The 18,177-nt window shown below is 41.8% G+C and overlaps 1 protein-coding gene across 5 annotated transcripts in view; it reads left to right on the top strand.

Moving 5' to 3' along the window:
- LOC130910242 (growth factor receptor-bound protein 10-like) overlaps positions 1-18,177 on the top strand; it is a 104,734-nt gene that overhangs the window by 58,894 nt on the left and 27,663 nt on the right. For 3 of the 5 annotated variants that reach the window (XM_057827351.1, XM_057827350.1, XM_057827352.1), the window contains 4 exons: positions 9,577-9,733; positions 11,663-11,778; positions 16,097-16,171; positions 16,538-16,675. In XM_057827351.1, coding sequence (XP_057683334.1) covers positions 9,577-9,733; positions 11,663-11,778; positions 16,097-16,171; positions 16,538-16,675 — 486 coding nt within the window. Of the gene's footprint in view, positions 1-7,899; positions 8,235-9,019; positions 9,426-9,576; positions 9,734-11,662; positions 11,779-16,096; positions 16,172-16,537; positions 16,676-18,177 lie in introns of those variants that run through there. The other 2 variants (XM_057827355.1, XM_057827353.1) reach the window with 2 other exon arrangements.

The raw sequence follows: 18,177 nt of genomic DNA, 5'->3' as shown, positions 1-18,177 counted from the left end.
GAAAACTCCCATAAGTGTTTCTTGTTGAAGCCATGTCGCATGCAAAAGTTGCGAAGACCTACAGACAAATGCAATGAAACCCCAAAACGCTATATGATGTCAGTATTTATTGCAGCAATGTCATGGCATCTGATTTGAACTAAGAACGCTGAGTCATTCTCTCCTTGCGGTGAGGACTTCTTCCCCTGCTTTTGTCTGCGGTCAGCTGATGTTCCCTGCACGCAAAGGTCTGCTGACCCGTTGCAATCAGATCAGGTGCAAAAGTGTATGTGTTGTGTGCGTGCAATGATGGCAGTGAGAGCCTGTTCTACAGCATAAGCTCATAATGACATTGATGTATAAGCTCTATTGTTAGGTAGATACAACGTCACTGTCGATTCTAATGCGGATTACCGCAAATGGGAATTCAGTCACCTACCTGTTTATAGTGCATGGGTTTATTTCTTCAACGGGCTTGGGTGTCTGTTAGGATGATTGACCGCTTGTCACATCTGATTCTTGGCTTTTTCATCAATGTTTTTGGAATTATATAGCACTCCTTTTTACACAAAATTACATCAATCCATTTACCTACATTGCTAGGGAACCACGGATAGAAAGACTAGTAGTTCTTAAAAGATAAACGTTAGTATGAGTTAAAATTAAAACCCCTCTTGATGTTTTGGTTTTTATACGATTTGTAAAATTGTTTAATTAGTAGCTCACCATTGTTGTTGACATCGCAGGGCGGTGACATCACTGGACTACGCTGCCGGGCTTCCAGAGTATGACTCTATGACATGTCATCTGTTCAGGCCTTTTAGTTTGAACCCGAGACAAACATTAATTTGCCTGACAGCACTGTTAATATTTCACAAAACGAGCAACAAAGCAAAATAAACAGGACAGACGGGACAAGACGAGAGTAGGCCAAAACTGGTGTTCTGGAAAAATGTGCTTCACCGGCGAAACGTCCTAGAAGAGGTGAATTTGGCACCTAAAACTTTCAGCTTGTTTTGTTTAGATGCATAGAGGCAGAACATATTAAAGATACCTTAAGAATTTAGACATAGTAATATGATTTAAATACGCTACGTGACTAATGTGGTCAACAGATCAACAAACTGCTTTAAAGCTACCACAATTAAACACAATGCTTAAAAGTATGAGAGTGAAATACATGCAAAAAGTATTTTGAGGCAACGAAATGGTAACAAAAGACGCAATAAAAACACCAGGAGTGAGTACTCGCCGCTTTTAACCGATGTGCGCATGTGTTGGACGTCTCGCTGCGTAAGAAGGAATTGCAGAACACCAGTAGTGTTCGTCTATTTGCAGTGACAGCTGCGGACTCTGCAATTCTAGATGCAGGAGAAAAACAAAACAAAAAAAAGGAAGCGTTCAAGAGCACACTGTTTGTAACATTAAGTAACACCACAAGCACCATATTATTGTTTTCTAAATAGATATTATGTGTATTGTTCATCGATCCAATAGCTGCAATCAGCAACTCAAGTCCTAAGATGAAAACCAACAAATCTGTTACGGTCCACGAATGCGGAAGCAAGGTAGGACCCCAAATAGCAGACAACATTAACAGAGGGATTGCGTACAAGGGTTAATTGAACACACAAAAAACATGTGATCGTGAAAAGGGAGACAATAAACGGGTCAGTGACAGTTTGTCGGGATCAAAAAAAAAAAAAACGAGGGAAAACCGCAGTGAGAGGCAGACAAATGAACAAAACACGGCTATGATTCAACTAGCAACAAAGGGATATACAAACTGTCAAATGGCAGCAAGTCAATATCTCGGCAACCTGTCTAGGATCGGTTTAAAGGCACTTCTGATGAACTGGAATTGGATGTAGGTACGACGTCGGGAACTCATCCCACAGCTTTCTAATAATACAATCTGACCAGCAACAGAATGTGACAAAATCATGCCAGTCGTCGTACTTGCTTCGCTTGCTAGCTAGCACAGCTATTCTTCCAGTCCAGTCCAACTACGTCATCACCCCGAGTGTCCATTCAGCCCATAAAACATTGTGCCCTCCGTAGCTCAAAATACCGTATTGGCCCATATATAAGACGGCCCTGATTATAAGACGACCCCCTCTTTTTCAAGAATCAAGTCTGAAAAAAGACTTTTTGAACACCAAATTCATTTTTATACAGAAAATAATTACAGTACATCTGAAACAAATGATTATAACAACATATTTGAGAGAAAAAGCATGTTATTTTGTCTCGTTCAAATCTTAATATCTGAACATTTAAATACGTAAACTAAAGTGCAATCACATTCGTAAATGAATAGCTTCTGGTTTTTGAAATGTAAATAAACCAATCTATTGTGATAAAAGAACACAATTACAATACCTGAATTAACCATCAAAGTGAAGTCTAACTGTAGTCTTGAAACAAATCTGAATAAGGAAAAACATTGCAATAAAATAATGCAAACTGGTTAAACTTGAGAGTAGCGAGAGCTATCATGACAGAACCTCGCTTTAATGATATCTGGTGCCATCTAGCGTCGTGAATGGGTATAATGTCTAGACCGCGAATATAAGACGGCCCCCACTTTTTCAGTCATATTTCAACGCAAAAAACACAGTCTTATATTCAGGCCAATACGGTATGTCCTAAACATTATAGAATTTTAAATCAATGTCAATATTTTATGTGTTTCAAGTCAAATCAAATCAAATCAAATTTATTTATATAGCCCTTTACAAAACCCGAAAGGTCCCCAAAGTGCTTTACAACAAAGACAAACATGGCACATAGTAAATAAAAGGCAGGAAAGTATTATACAATGACATTAGGAAGCAAAGAAAAGAAAAAAGAAACGAAACAACGCATCACGATTAGTCAGACAGCAAACAAAACAATAAAACAGATAAAATCCGAAAACATTAAAAACCCTAAAGAAATAAAACCAGGCTAAACTAATCTTGGGGAAAGGCGAGTCTAAAAAGGTGTGTCTTTAAACGAGATTTAAAAAGGCCCAAATTTGTAGTGGTGCGGATTTCAGGGGGAAGACTATTCCATAACCTGGGTGCAGCAACCGTAAAAGATCGGTCTCCCCACTGTTTGAGTTTGGACCTTGGGACTTGCAAATGAAGTTGGCCGGTAGAGCGAAGACTCCTGCCAGAGTTATGGATGGTTAAAATTTCTGATAAGTAAGAAGGAGCCTGGCCATTGATAGAATTAAAAACAAACAGTAAAAGTTTAAAATCAATTCTAAAATGGACTGGAAGCCAGTGGAGCGATGATAGCACGGGGGTAATATGTTCACGTCTAGGTGTATCTGTTAAAAATCGAGCAGCAGCATTTTGAACAAGTTGGAGACGAGAAACCGAGGATTTGGGAAGACCAACATAAAGTGCGTTGCAGTAATCCAGCCTTGAGCTTATAAAAGTGTGAATTGCTTTTTCCAGGTCGTGGCGAGTAAGAAAAGGCTTCACTTTGGCCAAGAGACGGAGCTGGAAAAAACTTGCTCTTACAACAGAACTAATCTGTTTTTCAAAGTTGAGCCTGCAATCGAATATCACTCCGAGATTTTTAACATGTGTTTTAAAAAAGGGAGCCAGAGTGCCAGGGTTGGGCTCAAGGGCATTTAACATAGAAGGTGTGCCAAAAGTAATATATTCAGTTTTGCTTTCGTTAAGATGTAAAAAGTTTTGCGCTAGCCACTGCTTCACATCAGATATGCACTCCATTAATTTAGTGAGAGCAGTTTGTTCGTTGGGTCTCAGGGGGAGATACAGCTGCAGGTCATCAGCATAAAAATGAAAAGAGATATTATGTTTTTTTATAACTGATCCTAAAGGTAGGAGATAGAGTGCAAAGAGAACAGGCCCTAAAATGGAGCCTTGTGGCACCCCACAAGACAGAGAGGTTTGTGAGGAGGAAAAGTCCCCAATCATTACTGAGAAGGTCCTATGTTCCAGGTATGATTTAAACCACTGTAGAGCTTTACCACGGATACCTATAAAGTGTTCTAAACGAGATACAAGGACTGTGTGGTCGACTGTATCAAATGCTGCTGTGAGATCTAGTAAAACAAGGATTGCTGGGTTTCCATTATCTACAGAAAGGGCAATGTCGTTGTGCACTTTTAACAGTGCTGACTCAGTGCTATGTCTGGACCTGAAGCCTGATTGAAACTTGTCGAGGGTGGAGTTTGTCTCTAGAAATGTTTGCAATTGAATAAAAACAACTTTTTCTAAAACTTTAGAAAGGAAAGACAAGTGGGAGACGGGTCTAAAATTGGACAGCACGGAGGAGTCGAGATGGGGTTTTTTAAGAAGGGGTCTGACTACAGCCTGTTTGATGTCAAGTGACATATTTTAGTCAAAGACAACAATCGTGGCTTATTAGAGCCTACAAGTCTTTACGTCCGAGGTTCCCTTTAAAGAATGACGATATATGGCGTACTGGATGGCTGGAATAGATTTCACTTAACTGGAGTGTCAATAAACAGCTTGAAACAAGCATACACATTGACTTTTTTTAAGAACTACTCCGTGTGCTAAAGTACATACGACACACTTAGGGATAAAGGAATTGCTTAGTATGTGTACGACTTGCTGGTATTAAGTATCTTCGTATCTGGAGTATTTTATGAGTAAAGGTACAAACTTAAACCATTGTGGATTCTTACACTTAAGTTGGCCTGGAGGGACAGTATACACCCGAAGTTTACGTGTAGCCTACTGAATTGCATTTGTTATAGTCACAGATAAAATTAATTATAGTACGACTAAACAGGATTTGTGCTTACACGACTCTTTTCTTGGTATTAGACGAGCCACGCAGACCACTTTAGATCTTATTTTTATCTGCATTAGGAAGATGCTTCATTTCATTCTGTAGATATCCAATTTCACCCACTTTTATTTCTCTTTGCACTCTATGTCTGTATTCCAATGTTCCGCTGGGATTGGTTCAAGTTACTCTGGTACAGATATATTAGCATATTAGACATTTTTGTGTGTATGCCATGTCAGTGGCAGGTCGAGGGGTGGTGAGACACTCTGGCTTTGTGATGGCCCGCTGGCAAGGTGAAATTGAGTTTGGCCTGTCTGTAGAGCTAATCAACTCAGTCTGCCTCTAAACCCGACAACTTGTAGACATCAAAGATATTGGGTGGTGTGCTGATGAGAAAAGTCCTGACAATTACTTGGGGTGTGGCAGCCCCCTGACGTTTAGAGTAAATCTCAACACACAGAACATGAAATACAATAGACAACAGCACAGGAAAAAACAACAGAAAATTAAATAATGAAAATTACTACCGTAATTTTTGGACTATAAGCTGCTACTTTTTTACGGTGCGGCTTATTGGTTGATTGATTTGAGTTAATAGGTAACACTTTATTTGAAAGTGTCATAAGACGTAATAATTATGAGATGACACTATCTTGGGCGTTACTGAATGCTTATGACAGTTGGCATTAAGTGTCAGCCAGCAAATTATGTCACGAATGCCATTTATGTCCAGCTTGGATCTTTTACATCCATCTGAAAGTGAGATAATTTGCTGAATAACACTAAATGACATCTGTTATAAGCATTTATTAATGCTCATGACAGTGTCATGTCATCATTATGATTGTCGAATGACAGTCTTACGGCGCCGCTGTCAATAAAAGTGTTACCAAATAGTATAACAAGCAATTGATGAAACAACTGCAACAGTAACTGAAGAAATAATTAGCACAGAACATTAATACATTAATTTGGATTGTTACTTAAAACGGTAGCGCTGCGATGCATGCTAGGAGGCATGTTGGACAACAACATTGTTGACAGCAGGTGGCAGCAGAGGTTGATCTCCCCCCCCCCCCCCCCCCCCCAAGGCAGTAGGGATGACCAAATGAAGCTTCTTGAAGCAATGCAGCCAATTGGCTTATGACAGTCGTATGATGCCGTTTTCAGATGAAGTCTTACCGGATAATACCTTTGGTGTAAATGTCCCATAATACAGTGAGGACAGCTGTGGCTTATAGTCCAGTGCGGCTTATCTAATGAAAAAATGCCATTTTCGTGTCAAATTTGGGCTTATAGTGCGAAAACTACGGTACTGTTGGTCTCCAATAACTGGTTGGAGTTTATGTATTTATGCCCTCTGCAGGACTCAAACCCATGGCCTCTGACCCAAAACCCAAGTCATTACAGACGAGTTAAAGTCGTCCTGTTCTCAGAGATAAGAACAAGGTTTTTCTCTGTGTGCTGTAATTTAATATCTCAAAGAATTAGACTCTAAACAGTGGATTGTTTATAAGTCTATGATTGTAAGTGTTGGAATTAATTTAAGTACATTGGAAATAAACCTTAGGGCAGTAACTAACGGTCGGTCAGCTGACAATCTCCCTCTAATACCATCATAGATGTGCTTTTGTAGATTTTCTACTGCCACGCGGAGAGGAGAGAATTCATCATTGTGTTCTTGTGTTACGTAAAACGATTGCATTTTCAGATAAAGGCCCTCGCCTTGTCCTCCTCCCTCAGCCGCAACTGAATTGAGATTTCTTTTACAAGCTGTACTTTTATTGTCACCATCAATGAGATCTGCTCTGCTTTAAAGCAACCACTTTACAGTCTGTATGCATGCATGCATGCATGCATTTGTTAGTGCGTGCAAATAGCCTGATTGGTTTAGGGGCCCATAAACCTTTTTGGTCATTTAGTCCTGAAGATTATTCTGTTTGAACGCTGCCCCCTGTACATTCGTTTCTTATGTGCGTTGTTTTGTTTTCATGCCTGCAGGTCTCTGTCCGTGACCCTTCAATCCAATATGCTCCAAGCTCACTTTGAGTGTGTGTTGACAAGGAGGCCAATAACGTTGCCCACCCTCGACCTCCTCTAGTTGAATGATATAAGGCAGCGGGGGAGGGGAGAAAAAGAAAACAGTGTCTTGGCTAGTTTATTTCATTTGATAAGGTTTTACCTTTCATTGCTATTTCTAAGTATCTAAAAGGTCGAGGTTGTATCAAAATGATAATGCTAGCTAGAAGCTTTATGCTTTATATGCACCCCTCATGCTTGAACATGCATGATCCTCCCACACAAGCATACATAAACATGAAAATAAAGCAGTGCTGCAGCCCTGATGACTGGAAACCTGCCCTAAGAGGCAGAAGGAAGAACCTCCCCCCCAACAAATAGTCATCTTGGTTTACATTTGCTCTTCCTCGTTAGGCCCTCACTTCTCATGCACACCGTATTAGGGGCCAGCTGTGTTGGCCCGCACGCTACACATGAGCCTGATTATGACTCAGTATTACATTACTGACATTCCTCCATTGCTCTCCTTTCTGTACTCGCTCTCAGCCCTCCCTCGCTACCTTCTTGTCTTTTCCACCCCCCTCACCCCCACGCACTGCCTCTCTTCGGGCTGGGCAGATTTGCTGAGCAACCGCCTCCCCTCCTCCTTCTTCTATCCCTCCCTTGACCCCCTCAGCAAAACCAGAGCAGCGCCTGATCCATATCGCTTCAAATCAACTACCTCTTCGTCCTCGAAACACAAGCGCACGTTACACATGTTGCTCTGCCGCTAACCTCGCCAGCATAATATTTCACACACAGCTGTTGAGAGGGAAGAGGATATGAGGGAAGGGAGGGGGTGGAAATTAAAACCTGGCAGGCAGCGCGTGAGCGATGCGTGTATACAGTGATTGGCTTTGTACTTCAGTACATTAAGCTCTGTACGTATATATCTGTGTGTGTTTGGGAGCGGGGGGTGTCATTAAAAGAAGCTGACAATGTGGAAAGGGCGGATAGATGGCGATTTGGCTGTAACCTTGGTGATAAGAGTGTAGTGTACGTGACAGGTAGCAGCTCAACATTTTAAAAAATCCCACACTGGGTTAATCCAGTGCTAGGAGGAGGAAGGGGAGAAGTGGGCGGGGGGAGAAGGGCCGGTGGATGTAGCGGTTTGGCGACAGCGCTCATACCGTTCGGCGTCGCTACCCCGAGCTCGGTGCTGCCCGCCGTATGTTAGCCGGGTCGAGCCGTGTCCAGTCTCTCGTCCTTCCTCTGTCACTTCCTCCCTTCCTCACCGCTTGCCCCCTTCGCTCTTACCTCTCCTGTGTTCTCCTTGCCAGTCAGCCCCTCCCTCCCTCTTCCTGACTTCTTTTCCTCCCCCCTCCTCGCTCTCCCTCTCTCTCTGTGTCACTGGAGAGCGTCTCAGTGTGAAAATGCCATCCTGCTCTCCAGACTGTTGCCTCTTTCGGGCTGTGGAGGTAAGAGACATTGTGTTTCATTCTTTTTTGGGGATGTGTGTGTGCGCCTTCTACACTGTCTATTTGTGTGTGTGTGTGTTAGTGCAGTTGGTAAAGTGCAGCGATCAAGACCCCCGCGGCTTTCCGTTACCCTCCCCTGTGGATGTATCACAAACTTTTCTTAAACAAAAGTCACACGTCATGAAATCACTTTTTTATTGGGGGATAAGGGTTGGCAGGGGTGGGAGGAGAGGAAGGAGTCTTCTAGCTTTAGAAGGGGCAGGGAGCACTGTGACGTTTTTTTTTTTCTTCCCTCGCTTGCGTTAGGAGGCTCTCTTGGCGTCGCCGTGATGGTGCTCCTGGCGTTCGGTGCCATTTTCGGTTTCCGAATCGCCGTGTCGTTGCTCGGCTCAATCTCCTGAGTATTCTTGAGCTCTTTTTGTTTCTTGTTTCATGCAATTTTCAACAGTTGCGCCCGCTCGCTTTGTGTGCAGTGCGGGGCAGTAGAGTTTGCGAGCAGAACGCCTGCTCTAGGCAAAGGATGTGAAGTACGTAGGTGTGCGAGCATGCACACACACATAACCATGCAAACATGTAACACCTTCCGTTTGACCTAATGTGCGTCGCCGCTGTGGTTTTGAAGCACTTTCTGGCGTTCACGCGCTCATATTTTTTGCATGCGTTCGTGTTCCGCGCTGCATGCGAGAGCGAGGGCTTTTTGTGTGAATGTGCAGATGGAGTGGTGTGAAGCAGCTGCTCTGTGGTTATCTGTGCAGCAAACACACTCTCAGGCAAAATTACAGCCAGTTTAAATGTTGCTTTGGGCGCTCGTCTGAAATGGTTCAAAATGGCGCAACAATGGGCGGTACTTGGGCTTTGAACTGTGCCCGCTTGCTGCTCCCAGTGGTGGCATTTTTAAGGACATAATGAAAATGTCCTCCAACTGTGAATACTTTCTACTTTTTCCCTCTCGCCCTCGGTGTTGGCGCGGCAGAAAACACGTCACCGTGCGATGTGCGCAAGCAAGTTTACATGCATATCCGGGGATGTGCGTGTGAGGGAGTTTGGTTGCACCGTGGACAAAAGGGCTGAACCCAGCGTGCGGGCGCCAGTTTCCGGGACTTTGCTGTGATTTTTAAAGAAACTCTCCTGTTGGAGAGGAAACTAAGCGGGACTTTAAGGATGGACTTGACAAAGCACGTGGCGATAGAGGTAAACGGACATTCCGAATCGGATTCGTTCTTCTTTTTCTTACTCTAGCATTTTCGTGAAAAGCAGCTTAGGCCGCGCTGCGCCTTCCCACTGTCGCAGGACTTTTTCTAGCTTGTGCCAAATATGACCTTGGCCCGTGTGTGTTTTTCAGATAGTGAAGGTGTGGAGCGAGGATGGGGCCGGGAAAGTGGTGGAGATCCCGGCGGACATGACAGCCAGAGACGTGTGCCAGCTCCTGGTCTACAAGAGCCACTGTGTGGACGACAACGCTTGGACGCTGGTGGAGCACCACCCCATCCTCGGCCTAGGTGAGCACCTGTTATGCTGTTGTTTTAAGATAATTTGCAAATTATAATTGCTGTTCATCCCTCGGAACTAAATTCACTTAAATTAAGTGAAGCTATTGCAGAGAAATGTACTTTACAGGTCTCGCGTATTAGCATAATTGCTATACAAGTTTGACTTGTTATAATTTGAATTCGTGTTTTGCAACAAATATGAATCTTGGAGTCCTACAGTGCTTTATTTATGAAACAGCATTTTACTTTGTGCGCCTTGGCCCATTTTGTCTCCACTACATGAATATAACCACAATATTAATTATGCATTTAATTTTTTTGTCATTTACATTCATATATGAAGCGTTACTTCATGATTTAACTCCCCCCACACAATTTGTGATGCTGTGTGCTGCTTTCCATCAATTTTATGAAATTTTTTTCAAGCACAACAATGTTGAGCATGTATAATAAAACGCAACACTGTTGGCAGGGTGTAATACACAAACGGTCAAAAAATGTATAAGGTGTTTAATCAGAAGATGACGATGTTATCGTGGGTTTTGTGAGCATATGTGTTTGTCTGCATGGGGGGTTGCGCTTACTGTTTGTGTTCACTTGAGCATGGCACAAGTGTTTGTATGCTTTCTATACATCTTGAGGAGGTGGTCGTGCAAGCAGGATTAACTATATTACAACCCCCCCCCAACCAACACACACACACTTGTTCCTTACCAATATTGGTTAAAAAAAGAAACCTCGAAAAACTTGACTTCAAGGCGTATCCTTTTGAAGCTTTACTTAGCTCCTTTTTTTCTGGGTCTGTCTTTGTCCACGGTGAGGCTTTCCCACTCCCAGACTTGCATTTTTAGTGTCAAAGGATCGCTTTGTGCGTTGCTGCTTCATCTGCGTTGCTGGAAAAAAAAGTGCAGTGGAGAGATGGAATGTGAGGTGAGCCAAGAGAGGGAGGGAAAGAGGGAAGGAAAAAAGCGAGCAAAAAGAGGGAGCGACAGAGAGATAAAAGGGGGACTGGAGCGGGGTGGGGTGGTTTGCATGCGGAGAGGCCTGGACTTAGCGTCATACCAGAGTTGCAAGGAACCAATCGTGGATCTCTGTCGGACGAGCCCCTAGCTCGGCTGGCCAATCACTCTGCTCTTAACCCTCCATAGGAAATTCCCCCGCTTGCTCACACACGCACACACAACGGAGGTCAAACATTTCCAGCCATGTGTTTCTGCCACATTCTTTTTTAGTATGCAGCACATTGTGTGTGCGTTTCATTAAAAGACGTGTGCCAGGACTGCGGGGAGAAGAGTTAGGGCTAAAACCTGCTTGTGCGTGTGTCCACAGAACATCCTGTCACTATCAATTTTTGGTCATATAGCCTCCACATTAACATACACGCTGCTACACGCACATATGTGCACTACACTGATCACGTTAGGCCTGCGTGAGCTCTTAATGTGCGCTCGTCTGCGGGCTCGGTGCACTTTGCTTATGGCTCCGCTGCTCTCGGCAATCAGCCTAAATAGATGACATCATCTTCCTGCAATGCCCACACTGCCAACCCCTCCCCCACTCCCTCCCTTCACCCCCCCTTACCATCTCTTGCCACTTCTTCCCTCCCCTCCACCTTCGCTTTCCTCCCTCCCTGCCTCACAGTGCCTCTTTTCTTCTCGCTGCTTTTACTCGGTTAAACTCTTCTGCTCTTATTATATCGTTCTTTAAGGACAATGATGTGAGAAGCGAAGATCTTATTAGCGTCACACACAAAAGCGCCATATGTTTTAGTGTTAGGTAAGAGACAAGTATGAATGAGCAAGAGCAGATCTACCCTGTCAAAGTCGTAATGAGGCAATTTTGAATCGTAGTGTGTCTCAAAAGCTCCCAGAGGACAATACAAACAAAACTCTGTGACTCACACTAGCCGTCTGTTTGTCCGTGTATTCCCGGTGGCAGAGAGATGCCTGGAGGACCACGAACTGGTGGTTCAGGTTCAAGCTTCCATGAGCAGCGACAGTAAATTCCTCTTCAGGAAGAACTATGCCAAATATGAATTCTTCAGGAACCCCCTGGTGAGTTTCTCGCATCCCCGTGTTGACCTTTCTGTGACTGCTTCGTTTTAGCACGCAGCCCTGCACATGCACACACACACTTCACCGTGATGTTTCTGGACGGAGCAGCTGATTTTAGAATATTTTAGGTTTGCTCGTTGTTATTTGTGGCTAGTACCGTATACTGAAAGCGTGTTAAAATAACTCTTTGGCTGCCGTTGACGGCGACAGGCGTGCTTGCCAATTTTACCATGGCTGATTTCAAACCAAATTGAACAAATAACATACTTTTAACATATTTGAATGTTTTAAAAAAAATTAAAAAAAAACCAACAAAGTCATAGAGCAACATGAGCAGTGTTGCCACAGATTACTTTGAAAAGTAATTTCATTACTGATTACCGATTACGCCTCAAAATGTAATCTAGTTAATTTACTTACTTCATCATCAAAGAAACTATGTTACTTATAGTAATTCATCGGTTACTTTTTACCAATTTTTCTCCCTTTGCTGCCTCAACATAAGAATAATGATAAGAGTAATGTCATCACATGTAATTGACTTTACGATAATTGAATCTAAAACGGGAAAGACTAGAAAATTTCACATAAGGCTTAATCTTCGATTAAGCGGAGTTTAATTAGTTGATGGAGTTGATTTCAACACTATTGAATCACGCTAGCTTAGCCACTCCGGAGCCCTGAAAATAACAAATATTATCTAATAAACTGCTTGGAATTTGTTGAATTCAACTCCACCGACTAATTAAACCCCCGCTAACTCGAAGATTAAGCCTAATGTCAAAATTCTGAACTTCAGTTCAGTTCAGTTTAAGTTTATTGTCCCCTAAGAAGGGGAAACTTGTCTTACAGCAGGTAAGCATACAGATAACACAACCACTCATACACATACAATAAAATAACACAGACTACAAATTTAAATGCCATAGACAGTTTTGCATCTAAGTGCAAGAATTGTGCAAATTTAGCAACCGAATTCGGGTTAGGGTTTAGGGGTTAACAGCATATCAGAGCTAATGTAAAACAATGCAAATTGACTGCACAATAACCAACATCACACAAATAAAATGCACAGTGCAACGAACATAAAGGTGGGTGCGCGTGCGAATGCGCGCGCACAACCCGGTAGTACGCCGTACACACATGCGGTCAATTTGGCCACAAAACCTTGCGGCAACTAAGCACTTTACATTCAGTCGGACTTACAACACATCCCAAATATGCTAAACGAACACGTCACCTCATGGCATAAATGTGCAAAATGAATATGATGTAAACAATGCCCAAGCTATCGCTGGAACCCTCCAGAATGAAGGAAAAAGACTTAAGGACATAAATCAACATTCCCTCGCACATCACAGGTGGCTGCACTTGGCTCGAATGATCACCCGCGATCCTCACGTGTCCCAAAACAGCGCTTGAGACTCCAGACCAAAACTGGAAGTAACTATCAGCGGTTACCATGGAAATTAACACGTAGTTGGAACCTTTCCAACATTTTCTATTTGAAATGCTCTTCGTACATGACTACAATATTCTTAATTTTACATACGAGTAGGGTTTGGCATCGAGCATCGATGGCATCCGGTTCTAACGCTCTGATGCTCCTGGAACTGTTCGAATTTTAAAATTTCGATGCCCTGGCCGCTGAGCGGAAAAAAATTGCTGCCAAAAACCACAAAAATGAAGCCACAAGAAGCGTGTTTGTGCATTGCAACTTGATTACAACCATTGACACGGTGCGGCGGCGCTCAAAAGTTTGGCTCAACTTTACAAAAAAAAAAAAGACCAGTCAGTTCAGTGCCACATTTGCAACACAACTACTAGTATATCATTGAAAAGGTGGCTGCACGACCAATATGATTAAACACCTCCGGCTTCATGGAATACAAGTGCCGATTAGCATAGCTGAGTGCCACGCCGATCCTCTAACCAGTCAGAACTAGATAAGTAAAACAATGAATTACATCTGTCTTCAGATGTCCCCGCGATCCGACCCCGGATCAAGCAGTAGATGATGGATGGGTGGAATAGTATGAGAATAAGTCATATTATTACGTCGGGCTACGGTAGACATCACATATGTACTGTATATAGAACTAGATGCGAAATGACAGACTTCGCGGCGGTAGTAAACAGCTGCCATCTTAAAGCAATAAACTTCTCAGGCTATATAGCCTGTATATTAACAGCTAGGTACTTTACGTAGCACGTTGCCGTCTTCGTTAAAATCAACAATATTTAAAAATCATCAAATTATATAATTAATAGAAGAATTTATACTAATGCTTCGTCGTAGCTCCTAGCTAAGGTACATGTATGGCAAAAGAATGTGTAAATGTTTTCTCGGTGAGCTTTTGAAAAATAAACATCTTTATGAAAATGCACTCCTGTGGAAAGAAACAATCACATTCAAGGTGAAAGACTGATATTTATATCCAAGTTAAAAAAATAACCTTGTGAAAAGTTTATATAATTTTAAAAAATCATCGAGAAGTTAAGACATTAATATAAACTATGCAATTTTTTGACGCTGCCCCTTAAAAGAATCTGAATTGAGAATCGTTCAGAACCGGAATCGAAACGTGGAATCGGAATCGTTCAATTTCAAACGATGCCCAACCCTAATTGCGAGGCAATAACAAAATATTAACGCACAGACACTAAGGAAATCAACTTTATTCAGGTGACTGGTTTGAAAAAATGAACGCGTTAGATTGCTCGTTACTGAAAGAAAATGATCAGATTACAATAACGCGTTACTTAGTAATGCGTTAGTGACAACACTGATCATGAGTTCAGTTGATTTGATCTAACCTTTGCGGTTTCCCACCAAATTATGGCTGAGAAAATATGCAGAAATTAAGAAAAAAAAAAATTTTTTTTTGCAGAAACATTAGTAGTAGTATATATTTTTTTAGTTATATTGTGACAATTAATTATGACTTCTGTAACCATGCTATTAGCCCCGCAAAATGTAATGATATAATGAGGTTGCATGGTACATTTACTGTATATGGTTTTCCAAGTCATGAAAGCTCTTGAGGGGAAACCATAAATATGCATTAACCCGCAACAAAAATAGTTCGACATCCTTGATTTAGACTGTACATTTCCACATAAAATACTTCACTATTCTAAATGTTTTCATAACACATTGCAAGACATGAAAATGTTAATGAGTAGTAGTGAATAAACAATTCCTAAGAAAGCAGTTTGTCCTTCTTCCAACTCAACAGATATGCCAATCAAATTGTTGTTGTATGTAGCGTTGTAACTTTTTCTACAGTATGCGTATTTTCACTGATTTCATTCTCATTTTACATATTCAAAATCAACGGACACCCAAAAGTAAAACAGATGGGAACGCAGTAAGCGCTTTTAACCTTGGAAACCTCGTTAGTGCCTTGTTAAACAAGAATAGAAGCTAAATACTAAGGACATAACCCATATTTTATTTCAGGGTTATTTTGAAGGTTTCTCTACTCGTACATGTTCAGTCAATCTGGCCTTGAAAGTAGCATCCAATTAATTTGAAATTACCCAAGAAACGGCGGCACTAGTTATCATATTCAGAAATAAATATTATAAACTCCCTCCTTAAAAGTCTTGTAATAAAAACACACATTTCCATCAGGCTTCTCTGCATTTCTGCTAAATCCTTTCAGGCAAATAGTTGTGTTTTAGTCAGGATTACGCTGAAATGTATTTATCCCAAATATAGTCACGTTCCCGATTAGAATCTAAGCTTAAATTTTTGAATTCCTAGTTTATTCCTATGAATTCCCGTGAGAGCTCTTGGTTGTTTAAGAGTCTTAAAGCTCCAACATCCACAGCTCACATGTCAACCTGGGCCTCTATAGTGTGGCATCTTTAGCTAATATGGACTCAGCATGGGGTAGTGGTGCTACGTGACGTGCCAGCTTTACAGTGACATTATTGGCGTGGTGATTTAGGTGTATGTCAGAGCCAGCAGGTGACCTCAGCTCTGTGGTAATGAGCGCACTAAAACACCAGAGTGCTGGCCGCAGCCTGTCAATCACACTAAGAGTGGTGCTGCTGGCTAAAGGGGATTACATCAGCGGGTGAGATCATACTGCATCTACTCTCAGGCTCAAGTGCCTTCTCTCTCTTTTTCTCGCTTCTCTCTATCTCTCCATTGCCTATCTCACCCTGACCACTTGTCTATGAGTCCTTGTGCTCGTCACACACACGACAAGAGAGAGACTTATTCTTCATAGGGAAGCATGACCCCTAACAGCTTGTGCATATTCTCTCCAGCACTCATTTGTCAATCTCGCTCTTTTTTTCCATGCAGAACTTTTTTCCAGAGCAGATGGTGGCTTGGTGTCAGGAGTCTGATGGCACAATCCCTCAATCACAGCTCTTACAGGTAAGGAGGGATGACTCTGTGAAGACACACACACATGCGCAAAGTGCCACACGTGCAAGCAAATCGTTATCTAACCCCATTCTTTAATCGGGAAACCTAAAATCCTGTCCTTGAAACCAGGAAAAAAAAAGTCTCCTTCCTCCTGAAGACTGTGACAAGGACATCTGTTGTCTAAAAATATGCATGAACATTCACACAGAGTCATTGCAGTCGGGTAATTGCATTTGCCTGCTGGTGCTACTGCAACTCATTTAGGAATATAGAAAATGATAGCATCTTTTATTATTTTTTTCCCCCCACAAAAAAAGTGTTGCCTTTGTTGCATTCTGTTCCCGCTCAAGCTTGTTTTGCGTTTTTTTGCTTTAGAACTTCTTGAACTCAAGCAGTTGTCCAGAAATTCAGGGCTATCTGTACATGAAGGAACCTGGACGCAAATCCTGGAAGAAACTCTACATGTTCTTGCGACGTTCCGGCCTCTACTTCTCCACTAAAGGAACATCCAAGGTAATTTATATTTTATAGCGCAACACCTGATACAAGCGCTGTCTGCCCGTGCTCATTTTTTGATTGACGCTCTGATGGAGAACAATTATATCCCATTGGAATGCATAGTCTTCGACCACTCCCAAGTTTAATTTGAAACATGATTCACTTTTACTGGCATGGTGCAAGAGCAGTTAGCATTGCTGGCGCACTGCAGCAAAATTCTGGTTAGAAAGGTCAGTTTCCAGTAAGTACTCTTGACCAAGGTGCTGATACTGGATCTGGATTCTGTCCCGAGGCATGGCAGGTTTGCTGCCCGTTTCTTCTCAGGGATGTTTTAAATGCGAAAAAAAACATTTCAAAACACCTTATACATACACTGCAAAAACCCAGCTTCTCAAAACTAGTTGAATTCCCTGTTTACGTGAAATCTACTAGAAATAAGTGAAACTATCTGCCAGTGTTTGAATTTTTTTTCTAAATTTTATTCAATTAGATTTCTTGAAATAAAAAATAGCGAGCTGAAAATGGGCTTGAGACTTATTTTAAGCACTAAATTATTATATTTAATCTTAAATGTTCTAAATCCAAGAATAGATATTGTTCAAAACATTATTTGAAAGTAAAGTTTTCTTGATTTAGGTGAAAAATTACCAACTTTTTGATGTATGGTCTTAATAAGAACAAATAGTAATATTTACTTAAAATAGGTGGAATAATCTGATGCATTACAGGTAGTCTCCGGGTTACGAACGAGTTCCGTTCCTACACTGGCGTCGTAACCCGAATTTACGCATAAATTTGAATTAACCTTTAAAGTACCACTATATGCTCCCAAAATCAAAAAAAAACTATCCCAAAACATGTATTACACGTCATATTAATAAAATAAGATAGATAGGTAGATATTGCTTCCCTCTGGTAACACCGATCACTCCATAATTCTTCTCACAACTGACATTTATTAATTAGTCAAGCTAGTAGGGTAATAGCGAGATAACGGGGGGAGGGGGAATGGGGGGGGGATCATCACCGAGGCCGCGCGGTGGAGTTTACTGTTTCTCTGCCTTCTTCAAATGTTAACTGCCGTTCACCCCCCTGCTTCCCGACGTGAAAGCAACACTCGAAACTGACAGAAAACCACACTGGCGTGATGTCGAACAAGTCCGAGTGTAACAAAGGAAAGCAGACCCCACATACATATACTGTAATATAATGAAATGCCAGATATGCATAGATCAACCATTTAGATTAATTATACCTAATAAAAACAAAATTAAATACAAATAATATACTGCATTTACCATCAGTCTTAGACTTCACCATCAGTTGACAAGACAGCTCCCACAAACATTGCACCACGCCTTCCCGTTGGGGGCAGACCCTTGCAGAGCATTTGGCTTTGATAGTGATAAACTCAAACACGCTGCGTTCAAACGCCGGATTTAGCTGGAAAAATGACAACAGTTTTACAACATACAAGCAAGCAGGAGTGTGTCAAGAGTGATTTGGTCGAGGAGTCA

This window comes from Corythoichthys intestinalis, chromosome 22 (genome assembly GCF_030265065.1).
Source record: "Corythoichthys intestinalis isolate RoL2023-P3 chromosome 22, ASM3026506v1, whole genome shotgun sequence".
In the NCBI taxonomy this organism is placed as follows: domain Eukaryota; kingdom Metazoa; phylum Chordata; class Actinopteri; order Syngnathiformes; family Syngnathidae; genus Corythoichthys; species Corythoichthys intestinalis.
This window is presented reverse-complemented; position numbering and strand designations above follow the sequence as displayed.